At 41.6% G+C, this 20,813-nt stretch overlaps 1 protein-coding gene and 1 non-coding gene across 2 annotated transcripts in view; one reads left to right on the plus strand and one right to left on the minus strand.

The window, feature by feature from the left end:
* The window catches only part of Gnai3 (G protein subunit alpha i3), a 37,955-nt gene that overhangs the window by 1,960 nt on the left and 15,182 nt on the right, over positions 1–20,813 (minus strand). The window contains exons 2-8 of the mRNA NM_013106.2: positions 13,824–13,866; positions 13,574–13,715; positions 9,279–9,436; positions 7,131–7,259; positions 4,080–4,209; positions 3,537–3,690; positions 36–245 (exon numbers count right to left, since the gene is read on the minus strand). Coding sequence (NP_037238.1) covers positions 55–245; positions 3,537–3,690; positions 4,080–4,209; positions 7,131–7,259; positions 9,279–9,436; positions 13,574–13,715; positions 13,824–13,866 — 947 coding nt within the window. The 3' untranslated portion in view covers positions 36–54. The remainder of the gene's footprint in view (positions 1–35; positions 246–3,536; positions 3,691–4,079; positions 4,210–7,130; positions 7,260–9,278; positions 9,437–13,573; positions 13,716–13,823; positions 13,867–20,813) is intronic.
* Rnu6-318 (RNA, U6 small nuclear 318) lies at positions 15,113–15,219 on the plus strand. Its single transcript, XR_005501553.1, has one exon. It is a non-coding gene; the product is annotated as a U6 spliceosomal RNA (small nuclear RNA).

The following is a 20,813-nucleotide window of genomic DNA, read 5'->3' on the forward strand; positions in this document are numbered from 1 at the left end:
CCCCAGCACTGTAACTAAACTGTCTGAAATTTTACCTTTTACTATGCCATCCTCTCAGTAAAGCCCACATTCCTTTAAGTTGTTTTTAATGATGACATCTGTAACAGCATCAAAAACAAACTGCACGTTTTTGGTGTCAGTGGCACAGGTAAAGTGAGTGTAGACCTCCTTGGTGTCCTTTCTTCGGTTCAGATCTTCAAACTGGCACTGGATGTAAGCAGCTGCCTCTTCGTACGTATTGGAACCTGAACCAGATAAGCAACACTGTCAACTCAGGTTGTGACAGAGGCCTGCACCCAGCTAAGTTAGGCCATCAACATTTAATTAAGGAAAGAAACACCACATGACTGAATACAGAGTTCTTCCTCTGTTTCTATTATCTTTAGGATTTTCTGTAGTCATTAGATTCTTCATGAGAAAGACTCACACTGAAACGAAAATAAAACCAGCACACAAAAGGAATGAGGAAAACAAGTTTCACTTCCTTCGTAATCTAGAAAGTATACAAAAGAACTAGAAAAGTAGGCCGTTATGTTTCTAGAGAAAACAACCATTTAAAATCTCAGTCTGCCCCTTGGAGTGATCCTGAAATAAGGGTTCCAAAAAGGTAAAGCATTTATTTCAAAATATTTCCAATCTTAAAGAGGAACCAGTGAAAGCAGACTAACAGATGGGAAACAAGTGGAACCCTAATTATAAACTTTGACTAAGCCCCACCTCACCCAGCACTGGCTTCAAAGTCGTGACTTCCTACCTCATCATCCCAGGTGCTTGCTGGGATGCAGGCATGGTCCTCATCTACAACTAATAACACACTTTAAAGGATAATTCTCTCAATAGAGCTGCTGTTTTTTAAGGAGTAGAAGCACGAGGAGACCAACACTAAGCCGCCTTCTTTTTTTTTTTTTTTTAAGATTTATTTATTATTATTGTGTGTGTGTGTGTGTGTATGTGTGTGTTTGTGTGTGTGTGTGTTTGTGTGTGTGTGTGTGTGTGTGTGTGTGTGTGTGTGTGTGTATACTGTTGCTGTCTTCAGACACAGCAGAAGAGGGCATCGGCTCCCATTACAGATGGTTGTGAGCCACCATGTGGTTGCTAGGAATTGAATTCAGGACCTCTGGAAGAACAGTCAGTGCTCTTAACTGCTAAGCCATCTCACCAGCCCAAGCCTTCTACATGATCTTAGAAACTGCCTGTTTCAGGGACACTATCAAAACAATGTACACTTGTTTTTATAAACCAGAGACTATTTTCAGTGAGATCATGCATGACAAGAAATATCAAATAAGTGTATAAACAAGTCTGGGAAAGAGGGGAGCTCACGAAAGAAAGAACACATGAAATAAAGAACCAAGGAAGACTACTTTGTTAGGTGCCTAGACCTTCCACTCCCACTCCCAACCCCACCCCCACCTGTCTTGGTTTTTTAAGACAGGGTTTCTCTGTGTAGTCTTCACTGTTCTGGAACTCACTCTACACCAGACTGGCTTCCAACTCAGACAGTCACTTTGTTCTGAGACTTAAGGATTGAGGATTCCGACAGCCCTGGTTACCAGGTATCAGTCTGTGTTCTTACTGAATAAAATTCACTTTCCCTTTTTAGTTTAGAGTTCAAGAGATGTGCTTAGCTGGGCAGTGGTGGCGCATCCTTTAATCCCAGCACTTGGGATGCTCACAGGGAGCCTAGGCTTGCCCTCAGTAACCTGGTTCACCTCCCCTTTAACCCACACTGCTCACAGGGAGCCCAGGCTTGCTTGCCCACAGTCACCTGGTACACCCAGCTCTGCTCTCACTACTCTTTAAGAAGAGTCAACTTGGGCCAAGCAGGTGACACACACCTTTAATCCCAACATTTAGGAGGCAGAGGCAGGCAGATCACTGAATTAGAGGCCAGCCTGGTCTACAAATGGAGTCCAGAATAGATAGGACTCTTGTTCCACAGAGATACCCTGTCTAGAAAAGCCAAAGCAAGGAACAGTCAGCTCCAAAGGCTGGGATTTCCCAGTGTCACTTGTTTATCTGCACATGACACTGCTGACTACTCCTTACTAGTGATTTGCAAACATGTTCCTTTCTTTTTAAAAAAAAATAACAAGTACTCTACATATGTTTTTACAAGCGGCTACAGGTGTCTGTATATGGGCTCATACATGACACAGGGTGCATGTGGCCGTCAGAGGGCACCTTTCAGGAGTCAGTTCTCTCCTGTAATCGAAGTCCAAGAACTGAACTCATTGTCACGTTGGAAGCAAGCACCTTTATTGATGAGCCATCTCACTGGGCACTCCCCTTCCTTTTTAAGATAGTCCGGTTCTTTTCTCTCTCTCTCTCTCTCTCTCTCTTTTTTTTTTTCCTTTTTTTCAGAGCTGGGGACCGAACCCAGGGCCTTGTGCTTGCTAGGCAGGCGCTCTACCACTGAGCTAAGTCCCAGCCCCGGCTCTTTTCTCTTATGTCCGTTATTTCTCTCCTGTTGGTAGCTAGTGTTTGTCTCATTTTCTTTTTCTCTTCCCATTTTATTGTCATCTTTTTGGGAACTTCATTTATCTCCAATTACTGCTGTTCTCAAATTTATATATATCTAGCCTAACCTCTCCTTATGTTCCCAGCTAAGTATCACCACCTAACAGACATCTCTGATTATTCCACAGATAATTCTAAACCAATGTTCCTAAAGGTAAGTTCAGAACATAGCAAAAGCATCCAACTTCGAGACGTTAGTGCAGACACCTTTGACTTCCTAACGTGTGCTGAATCTTTCACTTTATTATAAAAAGAAAGCACAGAGTCTCAGATAGTGAAAACCCCCCTTCCACGGAAACAGCTTTCACAATGGTGCAGTTCTGCAATCATTATGTGATCCCTAATTTCAAATACTGGTTGGCCTACAATGTTCTACTTTCTTTAGCCATAACCAGAATCTTTTCCAAAGAAACCAGAAGTTGAAGTTAAGGAAACCCAGTATTACCTCATTGTTTTAATGGAAGAGACACAGAAATGGGGGCAATGCCATCTTTCACCTTCATTCTTAGCCCCACTGGTATCCTTGTCCTTGGCTTCTAAGGTGAGATCCTGGCTCACCAAAAAGCTGTATTTGCACTCTGAGGCAGTCCTTACTGTGGTCACTACACTGCTGTTCATACACCACATGCCCACAGCCACTGTGTGAGACATGGGGCCAGCTTCTTCCCACTATCACATCCCACAGCCGCCACATGCCCCTTCTCCATTTCAGAGTAAGTCAGGCCAATATTCAGCCTCCAAACTGTCTTACATGCAAGCCTCTTCTCTAAGTGCTTCTATTCTGCCTAATAACTTCCACTAAAAAAAGTATTTTTATATCTCTTTGGACATATGCCAAAATTTCATTTTTGTATCCCATTTTCCTCAAAAATAAGGACACTGATCTCTGAAGCAACACTCTAAGCTTAAGGATTTTCCTGAGATGCCTACTACTGTTAGTGAATGCACAAGTCCTAGGACAGCGGATGGTCACTGACCTAAGATCCACAGCTCCAACAGAACCTCATGCCCTTTACCTGTGTATTCTGGATAACAGATTGTTAATGGACTCCTCTTTATTTTTTCCTCAAAAAGGTCTTTCTTATTAAGGAAGAGAATGATTGAAGTGTCTGTAAACCATTTGTTGTTACAAATGCTGTCAAACAATTTCATGCTTTCATGCATTCGGTTCTGAAAAACAAACAGGGTTATGACAGGTTAGCAGCAAGAAGTAAAAGCAGATTAAATGACATATCAAGAGGTTTTAAAGCAGCAAAGTGAATTCATGGAAATAGGGTAGATACTAATGTGACTTGAAGTCCAGTCAGTCCTGATTTGCATAATTCTTGGGGTTAGGGAAGAGAAGAAGTGGCTGACAAGATGTAATTCTGTGCACACACTGTGGCTACCAAGAGCAAATGTGTCATGGAACGATGATTTGGGAGATCTAACCCACTGACAAGAAAATAAAGGGTTTTAAGTTTTGGTCCGTGAGCAGACAGTGGCAGCCCATCTTCCTCGGAGTTATGCTCACTTCCTAGCTGTGTCAGACGGACTTCCTATCCAAAGCTTCAACGTACCATTTCCTCGTCCTCAGCCAGAACAAGGTCGTAATCACTGAGAGCCACACAAAAGATAATTGCTGTCACTCCCTCAAAACAGTGGATCCACTTTTTCCGTTCGGATCTTTGGCCACCTACATCAAACATTCTGAGTAAGGAAAGAAAGGCAGGGTCAGTGATATCACACTTACATTTACTTCTCTCTAGACTGTCATGGTTGGAACCTCCCCATTATCACACACTCAAACCCCATTTGTAACAGAAAAGACAAGCAGCAAATCCATGTGTCTAAACCACTGTCGGTGGCTAAAAGCACAGCCACAGCTGAGCGCCCGCTCCAGCACTGGTACCGGAGGCGCCAAGTCGGCAGAGTTTAGAACCAAAATGAAGTGAAGGAAGAGGAGCTCGACAGTGTAGCTTAAGATAACCGTAGCCATAACAACAACTGGTATTTGTTTGGTGTTTACTATGGTGCCTGGCACTACCCTAGACCATCTGGCACTGAGACCAGTCTTTATATACTTTTCACAGCCCCACTCTGACTCTCAAACTGGCTTGTTTCTGAATACCCAACTTGCATTCTGAGCCCAAAGTTTATTTGCCTTGTGTTAATGAAAAACATATGAAGAGAATTATGGAAAAAAATAAATTTGATTTTAGGCTTTAGGATTTTGAGATCTTCTGCTAGGTTTAGGGAGAATGACTATAATCTCAGCATTTAGGAGGCTGAGATGGAAGAATGGCCAGCCTGCGCTACATGGCAAGACCGCCTAACATCTTAAAAGTAAATAAATAACCAAGTATTCCCCAACACCAAAGCTTGCTTGAACCTAATCATCAGCAGCAAAACAAATAAAAACAAAAAACAAGAAAAAGCTGCTTACACACTGTATTCTAGTCCGGACTTGTTTTAGTCCCCTGAGTGCTAAGTTTGTACCAACAGGGTCCTTCCTACTTTGTCTTTTAGTCAGTACCCGGGTCTAGATGGGGTCGGTAAGTCAGAGCTCACACTCTCAAGAGCTGTATCTGACAGCAACGACAAAGCTTTTAAAGGTTAACATCTGCTACACTGCTCTAGTGAGTGAAATCGTCAGTAACTTGGGGCCTGCATTTCCAGAGATTTTTTCCACCCCTGCAGATTAGGAGAAGTAAAGTACACGTGATTTCCCTACAGATAAGAGAAGTACACGTGATTTCCCTAATGACGTGAGCATGCATCCTATCTCTTCCTGGCCCAACCCTTCCTTTCAGGGATCTTGCTGTTCTTTGTAACCTTGCATGATAACTAAACGATGTAATCATAGATTGGCCTTAATCCAGGGTCATGCTGTAGGTTTTAGAAAGTCTAACATTTCACCATACAAATCTTTCAAAGACAGGCACATTTGTACTCCAATGATTCCAGTTTCCATCCCCATTTTCTATAAAGTTCATAAAACTAAGAGAATGCTATGAAGTCCCAAGGTTGGTTTTTAGTACCTAGTAACACAGTATTAATCAGTAACAGATCGATATTTTATAAACATTACCTCAAAACTGAGAGGCAAGTAAGCAATTACACAATGCCTTGCAATACAGTAGATACTCGCTAAATGTTTGAATAAATGGAGAGTGGTTGTGCCTAGAGAAGAGGAAAAGAGGTGACAGTACTTCATAATAAGACATCTACATGCCAATACAAAGTACATGTGGCACTTTAATTTTGGCTACTAGTCCTGGCATAAAGATCAACCTATGACATCAACAAAAAAATGGTTTTGTTATTTAATTAGAATGGAATTACTAACTTTACAGTATACAGAGACATTTTATTCCTATGGCTTCACAGGGTGATCCATATAGTTTCTGCAGACTTGTTAAGTAACTTCATCAGGACTTGGGACAAGCAGCCAGTTTACCTGAAACCACTCATTAGGTTTTCAATCCACTTTAGGTTGTTAAGATCCCAATACTTCAACTGGTCCTAATATTTAAGTCCTGTGTGGACTTCACAAACCCAGACCCTCACTGAGGATCTGAGGTGGTGGTTCCCTACATATGCAATAAGCTGACTTGCACATATTACACATAAACATAAACCAAGTACTTCTTAAAAACTAATCGTGCACTGAAGGAGAAAAGGTTACTGCCGACGTCAAAGGTCACAAACACAGAAAAAAAGAACCAAAAACAGTTTTAGTATTTTTTAAAAGACCATTAACAAAAAGAAGAGCAGAGGCTTTTTCTTGGAATTACTGGTGCTAAGAGAAAATTCTTTGAAAACACTAGAGTGTCCTCTACAAGAACCACTGTCAATGTCATCATCACACCCCTCTAAAACACCTCAATCCCAGGCCTATTTTGCCAGCACTACAAACTTAATTGAGCATGATGCTGTGTGTGTACAAACCCCAAGGCCCAGCCAAGTTTAGCTCTGCCCCATTAAACTTAACAGGAAGGGGAACCATCTCAGAGAGGAGAAGTGCTGCTAAGAAAATATTTCTGTTTTACTGTCACCGTGTCAGAATGAAGCCACCCATGAAAGTTATCTTCTAGCTATTTAGTATTGTTCTGATCCTTCTAGCAATAGTCAATACCTATTTGGCGACTTACAAAAAAGTGCTGAAAATATAAACAAACACAAACCGGTAATTGTATAATTAATTCTAAAGGTAGGTAAACTATTATTTAATTTTATATTCAATTTCCTCTAAGTAGATATAAATATTGATGCTATCTGGAGGAGAAAAAATAAATCTGTGGAGTGTAATAACATGAAACATTAAGCTAATGGTCTTAAAATACTAAATTTCTAAACCAAGGAACACTACTTACAAAAATCTTACCCCCAGACAGACAGGCTAACCAGGGCAGCCAGGAAGCCAGGCATGTGGTGGGCGCCTGCAAACCCAGCCCTCAGCAGGCAGAGGTGGAAGGCACAAACCCGAGGCCGGCCTGATCTACACAGTGAGAACTAAATCACCCAGGTCTACACTGTGAGACCTTGACTCAAAATAAAGTAAAATAAAATAAAATAAATAAGCTGCTGGCTGTCTGTGCCAGACGCAGGCGGGACAGGCTGTGACTCACTTGAAGTAGAGCTCCTTGAAGGTGAAGTGGGTCTCCACAATGCCTGTAGTCTTCACTCTCGTCCGAAGAACATCTTGCTGAGTTGGAATGTAGTTGGTCTGGGATATTCTATCCAAATCATTTAGGTAACTAAATAAAATACATATTGGTTTTAACTTGGTAAAGCAACCATGGACACGACAGATCAACAGACTAAACCAGCTGCTTGGCAAAAGTCAGTTCTGGGACTAGCTGAGTACTGGCATGTGTGAGGCCTAGGTTCAATCCCAAGTACCAACAACAACAAAGGAGACCCTGAAGGGCAGAAAAGTACTAAACCTTCAGTATCATAGAATGAGAGAAAAAAAGTGAATCTAGTGCAGGGAAATGAACAGGTTCTACACAGTAAAAGAATACTGTAAAAGCAAAATTTAAAAACACAGCCATTGTATTATTGCTAAAATAAAAAATCCTGAAATCTAATATGAAATGAGCTACGTCCTACACAGCAGGGATTGTGGCAAAGACCTGTAACCCTGGACTCAAGAAATCCAGGAAAGTCTGGGCTACATAGCAAGACACATATGAAAAATAAACAACAAAAAGTTAAAAGTTCCTGGATATTTAAATTTATGTCAGCTGTATATGTAACTATTTGACAGTTCCTTAGAGAATAATATTTGACATGAAAATGAGAAGAACCGCATTCAGTGAGAATATAGGTGAATATGCTAGTGTAAGTCTGTAAGCCCAGCACTTGAGGATACAGAAGCTCAAGTTTGAGACCAATCAGGAAGATACAAAGTTTGAGGTCAGCCTGGGTTGGAGGTCAAGACCTGTCTCAAAAAGGAGGAGGAACAGAGTAGGGGAGAGACAAAGGCTAAATCTTCGTTGATTCCAGACAAAGCAATGAAGAGCAAACACACTACTTTAAGTGTGTCATTCAGATTGCCTATTAACATAATACCACCATTAGCACAGAGTTGAGCCTGGATGAACAAGGGATAAAGGGACCCAACTTTATAAACATGTAGCTGGGGGAGTCAGACCTTACTCAATATATGACAGAACAAAGGATTAAAAATCTACTTTTGATGACCACTGAACTGCCTGAACTACACACATAAAGACAATCTTCATTTTAAAAAGTGGGCAAGAATCCTTTTACTGTTTGCCAACTTATTTCCATTGAAAGAGTAAGTAAACCTTTTATCTTGATCAGAGGGGGATACAGATGCCAAGTACTCACCAGGTCCCCTAAGAAGTAAGTTTTAAAAATACAGCATCAATATATAAATGTGTCAGGGGTTAAATAGAATCAAATGTAATAGTAAATTAAATAAAAATACTAGTTACCAATTCTCTACAACTAACACTCAAGAGAACTTCTTTGACAAGGAAAGGATTCACTCCATTCTGTGACAATGTCCTTATCCCACAGAAGCCACCATCCCAGTCTGGCAAAAGGGATACAGAATGCTGGGTTCTGTGGTGCAGGCTTATAATCAAGCTCTTCAGAAAGCTGAAGCAGAGGGATCATACGTTCAGGCCTGCTAGGGCTATGGAATGAGTTCAATGCCAGCATGAGTGAGACTGTGTCTCAAACACTCAAGAGGGCTGAGGATGTAACTCAGTGGCAGAGGCTTTGCCCAACATCCACAAGGCTTTTGTTAATCCCTACTACTACACACATTCGCGAAAGATTAAGTGGTAATGACTACAATCAAAAACCTCACAGTACGGGCAGTACAGAGGGTATAAAAGGACTATCATACCAGATGATCTCTTATCCTAGCATGTAAGCATAGTCTCTGTGTGTTCTAGGCCAGCCAGAGTTACATACTGAGATCCAGTCTCAAATACAATAATAACAAGCCAGGGGATGTGGCAGTGTGCTCGCCCTCTCTGGGCGTGCGTGCGTGTGTGCGTGCATGCATGCAATGTGTGCGGTGGGGTTGCCCCTCTAGCTGGCTATCAGTGCCTTGTCCTACACAAAGAGTACCTAAATCTCTCACTGTCACTTGCTTATTCTGTAATAAAATATCCTACAGACTTCTGGACATTTCTAGTACTTAGACATTTCCTTAAGGATAGGCACTAGACATTCACTAGAGTCACCAAATTACTTTCTATTACAGTTTCAAAGGAAAAAAAAAACAAAACACTTACTATGAAGCAGAATCATTGAGCTGATATTCCCTGGACCTGCTGAAGCATGCCTGCACCCCGCCATCTCGCCATAAACGTTTAATCACGCCTGCTAGTTCTGAAGTCATGACTCCTTCCTCAGCACTGCCAGCTAAAACAAATAACTGTCGGGCATCATCCTGAGAAAAACAGTTAAGACAGGGACAGATGAGTTCCTACTTCTTCAGACTAAATGAGTCTCATTCTTCACACACCAATGCACACACACACAGATGCACACGCACACAGATGCACACGCACACAGAATCATAGTTTAGAAGAGGTATTACGAGACCTTTCTGGCAAGGCAGCATGAGAAAACTTGCAACCAGGCCCCAGCCCAGCCTCCCACCACAATTCTAAATACAGAGAGATGAATAATGATTTGCCTTCCTCTTAATTCTCCATGCCATACCACCATCCTCAGAAAAGGTCTCTTCTGATGGACTCACTGATGACTTACGGTTTATGACAGGGTGGGGATTGGAGATTCTGGCCTGAGACAAGTGTATGTAATAACTTTCCATTCTGTTAAAGTAAACCCTTAATGAGGACTGGGAGGATGGCTCAGTGGATAAACCACACGAGGACCTGAGTCTAGATCTGGTTGGAATGGCACAAGCCTGTACCCTCAGAGCTGAAGAGCAGACAGAAGGATCCTGGAGGTCCGTGGCCTGCCAGTTTGGTCAAAAGGACATGCTCCAGATTTGGAGAGACACTCTTTCCAAACACCAGGAGAAAAATGGTGGAGCAAAACACCAGAAGCCAAGGTCCAGTTCCCACACACTCATATGCCCCTCCACATGCCTGCATTTTTGTTCCCTGGACCTGCTGAGGGTGTAGCTTTGTGGTAGAGCACTTACCCACTACTACACAGAAATGAAAAGATTTGTGCATAAGACATAAAGTCTAACCATGATGGCACAGGGACCAAAACATTAATCAAGTTTAGGGCAAAGGCTACTCTTCCTTTCCCTTCACTGGAGACAGCAGAAACAGAGAGGAGATGAAGGCACGTAAGAAGGAGAAAGCCTAGTAACAGGAACTGACCCCTCAGGGAAAATGTTTAGTCTCTAGATTTCCCCCAAAGGAATACCAACAACGTTCTAACATGGGAGAAAGAGGCGGCAGGAGAGGGAAATGGCAGCAGAGTGACAGGATCAGAAGGTCATGACTTTCAGGCAGGAACTGTATTAGTTTGTAACCCTTTAGAAAGGTGCTATGAGAACTTTGGTAGTTTTCCTTTATTTTATCCATTCCTGTGTGCAGTATTTAAACCTGAAGACAGCAGGGCAGTGGAGACGCCCACCTATGATCTCAGCTCTCAGGAGGGCAGAGGCAGACAGATCTCCAAGTTCAAGGCCAGCCTGGTCTATAGAATGAGGCCTGTACAGCCAGGGCTACACAGAGAAATCCTGTCTCAAAACAACTACGAAACTGAATACTAAGCTCAAAGATTTTGCTGTATAAATTTAGTATTTACAACCTTAAAAACTATAAGTATAATTTTTTTAAATAACATAATATATAAATAAAAAGGGAGAAGTGACTCGATCATTTATATCTTAAGTAGTCATTAAGACAATGACCAGGGGCTGGAGAGATGGCTCAGCAGTTAAGAGCACTGACTGCTCTTCCAGAGGTCCTGAGTTCAATTCCCAGCAACCACATGGTGGCTCATAACCATCTGAAGTCAACTACAATGTACTCATAAAAACTAAATAAATAAAATATTTTTTAAAAAAGAGTATATAAGTATGAATGGCTTACAGTTATTAAAAAAAAAAATGACCACTAGCAAGCAAGACGCATCAAGGAAACCCAGATGCAGTAACACCTACAACGCGTGCATCTACCCTCCCACCCACAAAACCACCATGCTGCATTCAGATTCACTTTGCCCAACTCTGGCATCAAGATCCCGTCCGTACGTAGTAACACTGTGGCTCATCTTTGTAGCAAACTCCATGCAAGATCTGTATTTCCTCTCCCTCTCCTTCCTTTTTCCTGTGGTGTGGGAAGTGTAAGGGCTGTATATGTGTGAACACATGAGAGAGTCAGAGAAAGATGTCTGACGTCTTCTAATACTCTTTGCCTAATTCCCTTAAGACATGGTCTCTCACTGAATCCAAGGCTTGGCATTTATCTGGATTGTGTAGCCAATAAGCTCCCGGGATTTGTCTGTTTCCGTCCTCTAGTACTGGGGCTACAGCTGCATACATGATTCTCTTTTAATGATGGTAACAGGATTTTAATTCAGTTCTCATGGCTATGTAACAAGCACTCAGCCACTGAACCACTTTTCCCAGCTCCTCTTCTCTTTCATCATCATCATCATCATCATCATCAATAAAAAAGCAAATGATTGGGGGTTGGGGATTTAGCTCAGTGGTAGAGCGCTTGCCTAGGAATCACAAGGCCCTGGGTTCGGTCCCCAGCTCCGAAAAAAAAAAAGAACAAAAAAAAAAAAAAAAAAAAAAAGCAAATGATTAAAAAAAGGTTAGGCGTTATACAAATTGCCAAAACCACTAAATGACAAATAAGACTTTTTCCACATATGGTATACTGCTTTATCTAACATTTAAAAACTACATAGGTCCTGAAATTTGACCTATACTTAAGCAGGTATACAAATAATTACTTGTATTTTTTTTTTAATACCATGTTACTCAAATTTTTAGAAACTTGAGAATCCAGGAGTCACTAGCATGTACTGATGCCGTTCTAACTAGAGTTCTTAGGGAGACATTTCCCTCCTACTTTGTTGCTCACCAGGCTGCTCTAGCTTCTCCCAGTAAACCTCTGTAGAGCCCTCTTCGTCAAGACTCTATACTTCTACCCTTAAGCAGAGATGGAAGAGACCTGTCTCCTCCTCGGCTCCACTCTTTTCGTTCTCTTAGCCATCATTAAAAACTAGAGGAGCAGAACGGTAGACACAACGATAAACCCTTACCCAGGACAGAGAAGGAGGGTAAAACTTTACTCGGTCCTTTCCAGAGGAGCTCTGAGTAGGCTGAGAGAACACTGCACAGCTAGCTAGATGACTCAGGAATCCTGAGAGGGACTGAGAACGCCAGGACCATCGGGTGACACAGGAGTATTAATGATCGTAGCTGTGTCTACGAGAACATGAGAAGGTGTGTGGAGCAAAGGACAATCTCAGGCGCTGTTGCTAAGGAGCCAGCTGCCTTTTTGTTTGTTGGTGTGAGACAGGGTCTCTCTTTGGCCTGGGGCTCAATGATTCAGCTGTCCAGAGCCCCAAGGACCCTCCTGTCTCTGTCGCCCCAGACTAGAGAGCACGTGTGCACCATGAGCACCTGGCTTTCTGGTGAGTTCCGGAGATCAAACTCAGGCTGTTAACTGAGCGAGTGCTCTTCAGCACCTGCTAACATCTGAAGGAGGAAATGAACTGGAAAGGAACTGTCCAGAACCAGAGGTGAACAGAGGATGGGAACAAAGTAAGGGCAAAAGGAAACGAGAATCTAAGAGGAATAAATAACAGGAAAAAAGTCGACAGAGAAGAGAAAAATGAATGAATAAATAAATAAATACAGCATAATTAACCAATTATAAATCCAATATTACAAGCCCCCCTCCTCCACAGTCACTTCCATTTATTTCCCATGGCACTTAAGTACTTAGCCACAGAACATGGCTGACATCCTTTGATTAGCTCTCTACTTCTCCAGCACGCTCTTGAAATTGAGTTGGTAATAACATAAGAAGACCTCCTGTCTTCATTTTGGTCCTTTCTCCACTGGCATCAAACATCCTAGTTCACAAACTAAAGCACACTAAGGATTATCATTAACTGACTTTTACATTCTGGTAAACGTAAAGCATTAAAGAGTTACATTAAACAACAACCAAATTCTAACTGAATCCACAATTCAATGAAAGACAGTGATATTTTTGATCTAAAATCGGGATGTTTGTGTTTATGTCCTTACAGAATTTATTTTGGGAATTTTTTCCCTTGGACCCCCTACAGCTCTGAAAGCAAGACTAAATCTGCAACATGTCTTTTAGAGTACACACTACCATTAGCTACCAAAAAACACATGTCAGTGGTGCTGCACAGGAAGGACTGGATGGAGCCGTCACACAGCCTATCTACAGCATCCATTGCAGGGCTGAGTCAGATCCAGATTTCAAACACACACACACACACAGTATTTTGTACCATCTTATCTTCTTGTTCCCTAAAACATGACGCAAATTGGCTTAACTGCACCTCCTGAAGAGCAGCAAGTGAAGAGGAAATGAGAAACACTCACCGCTCTGGCAGCTTCCCCAAAATCAATCTTCAACCGTCCCATGGCTCTTATGATTGCAATGATGGACTGAATGGTATTGCTGTAGACGACAACTTTATACTGCTTACACTCGTCCTCGGAATAGCCATCCTCATGAATGATTCTTCAAAAAGGAGAAAGCCGCAAGTCAATACCATGAATGAAAAATGAAAACTATGAATTTTTATGAAGAGAAGGAAATTCAGTCTTAGGAGGCCCTGTGTGAACTTACTTCATCTGTTTCACAATAGTACTTTTACCAGATTCTCCAGCGCCTAAAAAAAACAAAAAAACAAAAATAGATTTTGAATTTCTTTGTAATCAAACAGATATGGAGTAGACTAGTAAGTTTAGATTAAGGGAAGATATAGGTCCTAATGAAAATTTTGGTGAGCTTTCATGTCTATTAGGAAAACTTTTTCAATTAGAGCATCTTGCTTTTTTTTTTAAATATTGTTATCATTTGTGCAAAACAGACATTACTCAAAGATAGCAATACAAATATTTTTAGTAACATCATAAAACATGATATACTCAATGACACTGGCGACAAATGGGCCTATGGCTTACTCATAGTTATTAATTCTGTAACCTGCCCATGGACCTGAAGAATGTTCCAGAAGCAACACTCTTAGTCACAGGCCTAGAAAAGTTCCAAGCATCAGCAGAACTCACATTGCCTTTACCTTTCATGATATAGCTCCTCTGGGGAGGTGGGGTAGAGAGGTTTACAAAGCCTCCTTTGATGACTGAAATCACACTCAAGCTAAAGATCAAAGGTCAAATACACTTTCAGATCTTGACAGTTACCTGCTAGGTCTTCCCTGATTAATAATTCTTCCTTCCTCCAAGATGCCTCTTGTAACATTCCCACTCTCTCTATCATCTAATGCTACTTCTGACTCATAAATGACAATCCTGCTCCTCCTCTTTAGAGAAAGCAGAATGCAATCAGAGAACACTGCTCCATTCCCATAACCAAATGTACTAATCTACCTGTATCTCCATTAATATTCTCTACGTTCATCAGTGTCTCAACGCCCTTCCTGCTCTGATTATACACCTAACTCCTTCATTTCACCTCAACCTGTAGCTGTTGCAATTTCCAGTGTCGCCAAAGTATCACTATTTTTCTCTCACTGGGATAGTGTTAGCTCACAAACTGTTGCTCGACCATCTCTTTACACACCCCACCAGTTCCACTGTGACACACCCCCTACCATACTCATTTCCTTCTATCTATTATTCCGTTTTCCCATGCCTTCTTTTTAGAAGATCTATTATGCTTACTCACTTATGGGGTTGGAAGAGAGTAACAATTCACATGGACACGTGTGAAGGCAGAGGGCAACCTACAGGAGTTGGTTTTCTCCTTCCACATGAGGGTCCCAGGGATCAGCTTAGGCTTCAGACTAAAAAGCAAGCAACTCTACCTATGAGTTCTCTTTGCCACCCCTCTTCTGTGTTCCTTCATAGCAAATTTTACTTAGTCTGTCATCCATACTTAAAATCTCTATTAAGGTGCTTGCTTCGGCAGCACATATACTAAAATTGGAATGATACAGAGAAGATTAGCATGGCCCCTGCGCAAGGATGACACGCAAATTCGTGAAGCGTTCATATTTTTCGAATGCCATCAGCAAACCACTGAACTGAAAATAGGACCCCCGTTGAAGGAATCAGAGAAAGGACTGAAAGAGCTTGAAGGGGCTCGAGACCCCATATGTACAACAATGCCAACCAACCAGAGCTTCCAGGGACTAAGCCACTACCTAAAGACTATACATGGACTGACCCTGGACTCTGACCTCATAGGTAGCATTGAATATCCTAGTAAGAGCACCAGTGGAAGGGGAAGCCCTGGGTCCTGCCAAGACTGAACCCCCAGTGAACTAGATTGTTGGGGGGAGGGCGGCAATTCGGGGAGGATGGGGAGGGGAACACCGATAGAGAAGGGGAGGGGGAGGGATTAGGGGGATGTTTGCCCGGAAACCGGGAAAGGGAATAACATTCGAAATGTAAATAAGAAATACTCAAGTTAATAAAAATAAATAAATAAATAAATAAATAAATAAAATATCCGAAACTTTAAAAAAAATCTCTATTAAGCATCTCCAATTCAACCCCAACACTCTACTGAAACCATTTCTAAACCACTTGACAAGCTCACTGGTTACTTCTAGGCCTTCCTTCCCCTGCCTTTCAAGACAGGTTTTTCTAAGTTGACCTTTGTCTTTTTCTCTATCTATGTTTATTTATTTATGTATATGAATATTCTGTCTCATAAGTATGCATGACAGAAGAGGGCATCAGACCCCAGTTATAGATGGTTATGAGCCACCATGTGGTTGCTGGGAACTGAACTCAGGACCTCTGGAAGAACTCAGTTAACCACTGAGCCACCCACCTCTCCAGACCCTACACTTTTTTCCTAACTTGTCTAACATGATGGTTTAAGGCACTGTTCATGAGGAAAAGTTAACCTGCAATGAGTCACACCTCTGTAAGGTGGGGTCTACTGCCCTTATTTTATAAGATAAATAAAGCAGAAAGGTCAAGTAATTTGTCCAGTTATACAGCAGGTAGCAAAATTGAAACTTCCACTCTTTCACTTCAAAGCTGGCATGTGCTAGGTTCCCAAACTTAGCTCTCCAATCTTGCTTTCCAATGCCGACTTCAAACTCATCTCCTACCTCTGTATCACAGCAGATGTCCAGGAAGCACCTCGAACTTAATGTCCAACACTGACAGAGTTTTAGTCTTTTCCCACTTCCACCTCGAACAAACCTGCTCTTCCCTCAGTCTCTCATCCTAGTAAATGGGAGTAGCATTTACCTAGCTTGCTAAGGTCAAAACTAGCAAGTGAATAAAAGGAACACAGAGATGTAATGGGGACGCCAGCATTAATACATGTTAAAAATTAGTAAAATTTAGTTTAAAAACACAGATATAATCTTAACAACTTGGTTCTTGTACACTGGAAACCACAGTCTACCTAATACACTCAAAGCTTCCATAACTTTTTTTTTAATGTTTAAGACAGGGTCTAGGTATGTAACCTTGGAAGTCTGAGAATTCTATATATACCAGGCTAGCCTTGAACTTATAAGGATCCTCTTTTTTCTGCCACCCAATAGTCCAATGGCTGGAATTACACGTGTATAACACACCTGTCTGGATCATGTCACAACGGACTGGAGTTGCCTCTTGGTCTCTATGCACACCCAAATTATAATGTGCGGCTAATAATGTCCAATACACTCTGCTCCCTGCCTACCTCCTCATCCTCATTTCTTGCCAGTCTCTACTCTAACCTCAGTGTTCTGGTCAGACCAGCTTTTCTGTGCTTCCTCTAACGTGCAAAGCTGGTTCTTGCTGGGCTGGACTCTGACTCACCATCTCATGCTGGCTGTCCCCTTTGACTGAAATCATTTTTTCTAGATGTTCTTCTTCACTCACGTTTCTGCCCCTCAGAACATCCCTGAGGAAGTTACCTGAGCGCTTCCTACTCCACACTGCTCACTCTCCGAGCACTCGCTTTTCTGTCTCTTCACTGAAGCAAAAGCTCTGCCAAGCTCTTCTCTATGCTCCCAGGGTCCTCGACTGGACCCAACATCAGTTAATCAATTAATTAATCAAATAACTACTGAACAAGTGAGCATTTAATAAGCATGATAACACACTAAATATTTCTCAACTTTTATCAACAAAAAACTAGTTTAAGTAACATCTAAATATAAAAGTTGAAGATAACCACATTCTTGCAGAATCAAGAAGTGTTTCTATATATGACCTTAACTCTGTTCTTACTATAGAGTTGATAACTGGATAGGTAATTCCAGTAGCCAGGGTCTTCTGACACTGTCAACAATATTAATTCCACTATTCATACCTAGAAAAGAATTCTAGTTCCAGGGAAGAAAACAGAAATGCATCCTGACTTTTTTTTTATTTTTAAATTAAGAATTCCTAAACCATCCCATGAAAGAAGTACCGGATGCTTTCCTTTAAATATTGAAATGGTGTTCCTACTGCTCATGTCAGACTGTTTTAAAGACATTATAAATAAATCTCTTAATCTCACCACAAATTTCTACCCATCTCATTAAGTTCTACTCTTTCAAAGTGTTTCATCACACACACACATGCAACACACAACATGCACACACACCTCTACCTCTATGCTACTGTATCTCTCTTCTATTTCTCAAAGATTCCCTACATAATGTCACTCTGGGAGTTGGGAATACAGCTTAGTGGTGGAACACTTGCCAGGGATGTGCAAGCCCTGGTTCCACCCCCTAAAAGAAGAAAAAGAAAATGTCCCTTCACCCTCCTTTTATTATTATCCCTAGCTTTTATTAGGCATCCAGTCCATCTCATAAAGGAAGGCTCCTCATTGTCACAGGATCTGCTTTCACCATGTGTTACTAGGCATTTGATATAAAGAGTGAATCGCATTTTATATCAAAAGGCCTTGACCCATTCAATTTGTAGATTCTCATAAAAAGTGCCACCACCATTTTTCCCATCTTCTTTTTTTTTTTTTTTTTTTTTTTGTTCTTTTTTTTCGGAGCTGGGGACCGAACCCAGGGCCTTGCGCTTCCTAGGCAAGCGCTCTACCACTGAGCTAAATCCCCAACCCCCATTTTTCCCATCTTCTAAGAGTACATTCTAAAATCTAGGAGTCATTTGGATTTGGAATCCATTCATTATTCTAGATATCTCAGTTGTGATAAAATATCATGATCAAAATCAGCTTAAGAAGGAAGGGTTTTTATTTTATCTTACAACTCTCAGGTCTCACTCCATCACAGAGGAATGATGGGACAGACATTCAAACCGGGCAGAAAGTGGAGGCAGGAGCTGATATAGACAGAGGCCATGGAGAATGTTGTTTGCTAGCTTGCTCCTTATGGCTTACTAAGCCTGCTTTCTTATTACAGATTCCAGGAAATGTCCTACAGGCCTGCCTACAGCTGGATCTTATGGTGGCATTTTCTCAATTGGGAGTTCCTTTTCCCAATGACTCTAGCTTGTGTTAAGCAGGCTTAAAGCTAGCCAGCATGGTAAGCTTACCAAGCTGGAACATAATTTTCTCTCTCTTTAAATATTTCTCAAATTTCTTAACCTCTTCAACTTTTCACACATATAATTGAGCCTATTATATTAATATTACTGCTGTAATTTTCTTAAACTTCCAGTTCAAATCACCTGTTCCTTCGCCATTTCCAAAAAGCACCACTGTACAAATTATCAGCTTCTGACTCTCCAAAGTCTTCAGCACCTTCTTCAGTTCTTTCCTCACGAGCTCTGGGCTCCACTTTTCCTCTGAGATAAATTACTCAAGCAGCAACTCTCTTCCATTAACATTTGGCTCTTAGGTTTGGCCCTCCCTCTCTCTCCAACTACATATAGGGATTCTGGACTTACTAACTTTACATCTTTTTTCCTACATTACTTCAAAAAGCAGTGAGTTACAAGGAACTTACTTGCCTATTTTCAATCTACCAGAGAGGATATAAGAACTGGAATAGCTAGAGACTACAGTGGAGAAAAACTACAGCTTAGAGTAGGAGGAACTGAGATGACCCTGTAGACTGTAAGAATGGCAACCCTGTGGGGGCAGAGAGAGGCTGTAAGGGAGAAAAGGATGGGAAGGTCACTACAGGCTATCTCTTTTCCTTTCATCTAACTAGTCAGTCCAAAGACGGTCTTAAGTTTAGTATGCTTTTCCTACTTGTATGCCATGAAGCAAGATGGATTTCCACAGTATAAAACAGGGCCAACAGTGAAAATGTTTTCAACAGTACCTGGTCTACAGTAATGCTTGGGGACTGTCACCCAGCTACTGTGTATAAAGACGTCCTCACAGCTGAGAACATTACCCAGGGACGTTAGGACTTCAAAGGATTTTATTTCCTAAAACTACTTTGATATCAATATTGGTGCAAACTTCTACAGAAATGGCAATTCTTTTCAGAAGTTGTTTCAAAATAATAAAACTCTAGATTGGTCTGGACTCACAAACATTTAAAATAAAACAAAACAAAACAAAACCCAAAAAAAACCTTGTAAACCTAAAACTGCAGCACACTGCGTCAATGCACCCATTAGTCATTCTCTCCACCCCACCCTAAGGAACAAAAACCTCTCTTCTTGGTATAACTGCGGCCCCGCCTGCTAACTCTGCGCTAACTCTGCTCTCACACGTCACGCATCTTGGCCTCAGAGCTTTTCCTCCAAGCATCCCCACAGATCTATCCCATGTCAGCAGGCATTCCAGACCGCTGGAGACCCCCCTTTCCTCTTAAATACTTGCTTCTATTGAGAAATCTTGAAATTTCTAGTAACTCCTGGGCAGCTGAGCCCTAAAATGACACCACTCATAAATAACCTAGCAGCCCCAGACCAGGGCTCTCTTTACAGACCTACTGGTACAAATATGAGCAAAGACAGCCCCCTGTCCCAAACACCAACAAAAGCTTGACCAACAAATAAATTTGATTTCTTTAGCTTTATTCTCAAGCTGTTAAAACTATATTGTAATAAAGTCAATGTTATAGTAAATTTTAGTGCCACTATGCCATTTCTAGCCATATGACCTTGGGTAAGTCCCCTGACTGCAGCTGTCTGCCTCCTTATCTATAACACATGAAGAGCTTTGGCCTAAATGTGCTCTGCAGTTACACACAGCTAATTTACTTCTTATTCTAATATGGGACTCAAATCAAACCACGAATCCACATCATCCTATCACTGAACAATTCAAAACAGCTACCATAATACAGGTCTATGATCAGAACAGTGGAGGCACCAATGGAAGGAGGGAAGGACGGCTGTCTGACGTGCTAACTCCTCCAGTCCTGCTCGGAATACCCTATCCAGTAGAGTATTCCAGTTTACACTGCTACTGTTAGGATGGCATGGTGGGGCGGGGGGGGGGGGGGTTGCAGCACAGAGAGGGATGGAAAGAGGGAGGTGAATTACAAATTCCAACATCTAAAGATCAAAAGAGCACAACCCAGGCCACTTCCAATAAGGATACCTATTGCTTCCACAAATTCTCTCCTATTTTTTTTTCTTTTTTTCGGAGCTGAGGACCAAACCCAGGGCCTTACTGAGCTAAATCCTCAACCCAAATTCTCTCCTATTACAAGGTCCTGGAAATCAAATTCGGGTTGGCAACAAGCACCATCCTGTTGGCCCCATGATTCATTTG

The sequence above is a fragment of the Rattus norvegicus genome, chromosome 2, assembly GCF_036323735.1.
Source record: "Rattus norvegicus strain BN/NHsdMcwi chromosome 2, GRCr8, whole genome shotgun sequence".
NCBI lineage: Eukaryota > Metazoa > Chordata > Mammalia > Rodentia > Muridae > Rattus > Rattus norvegicus.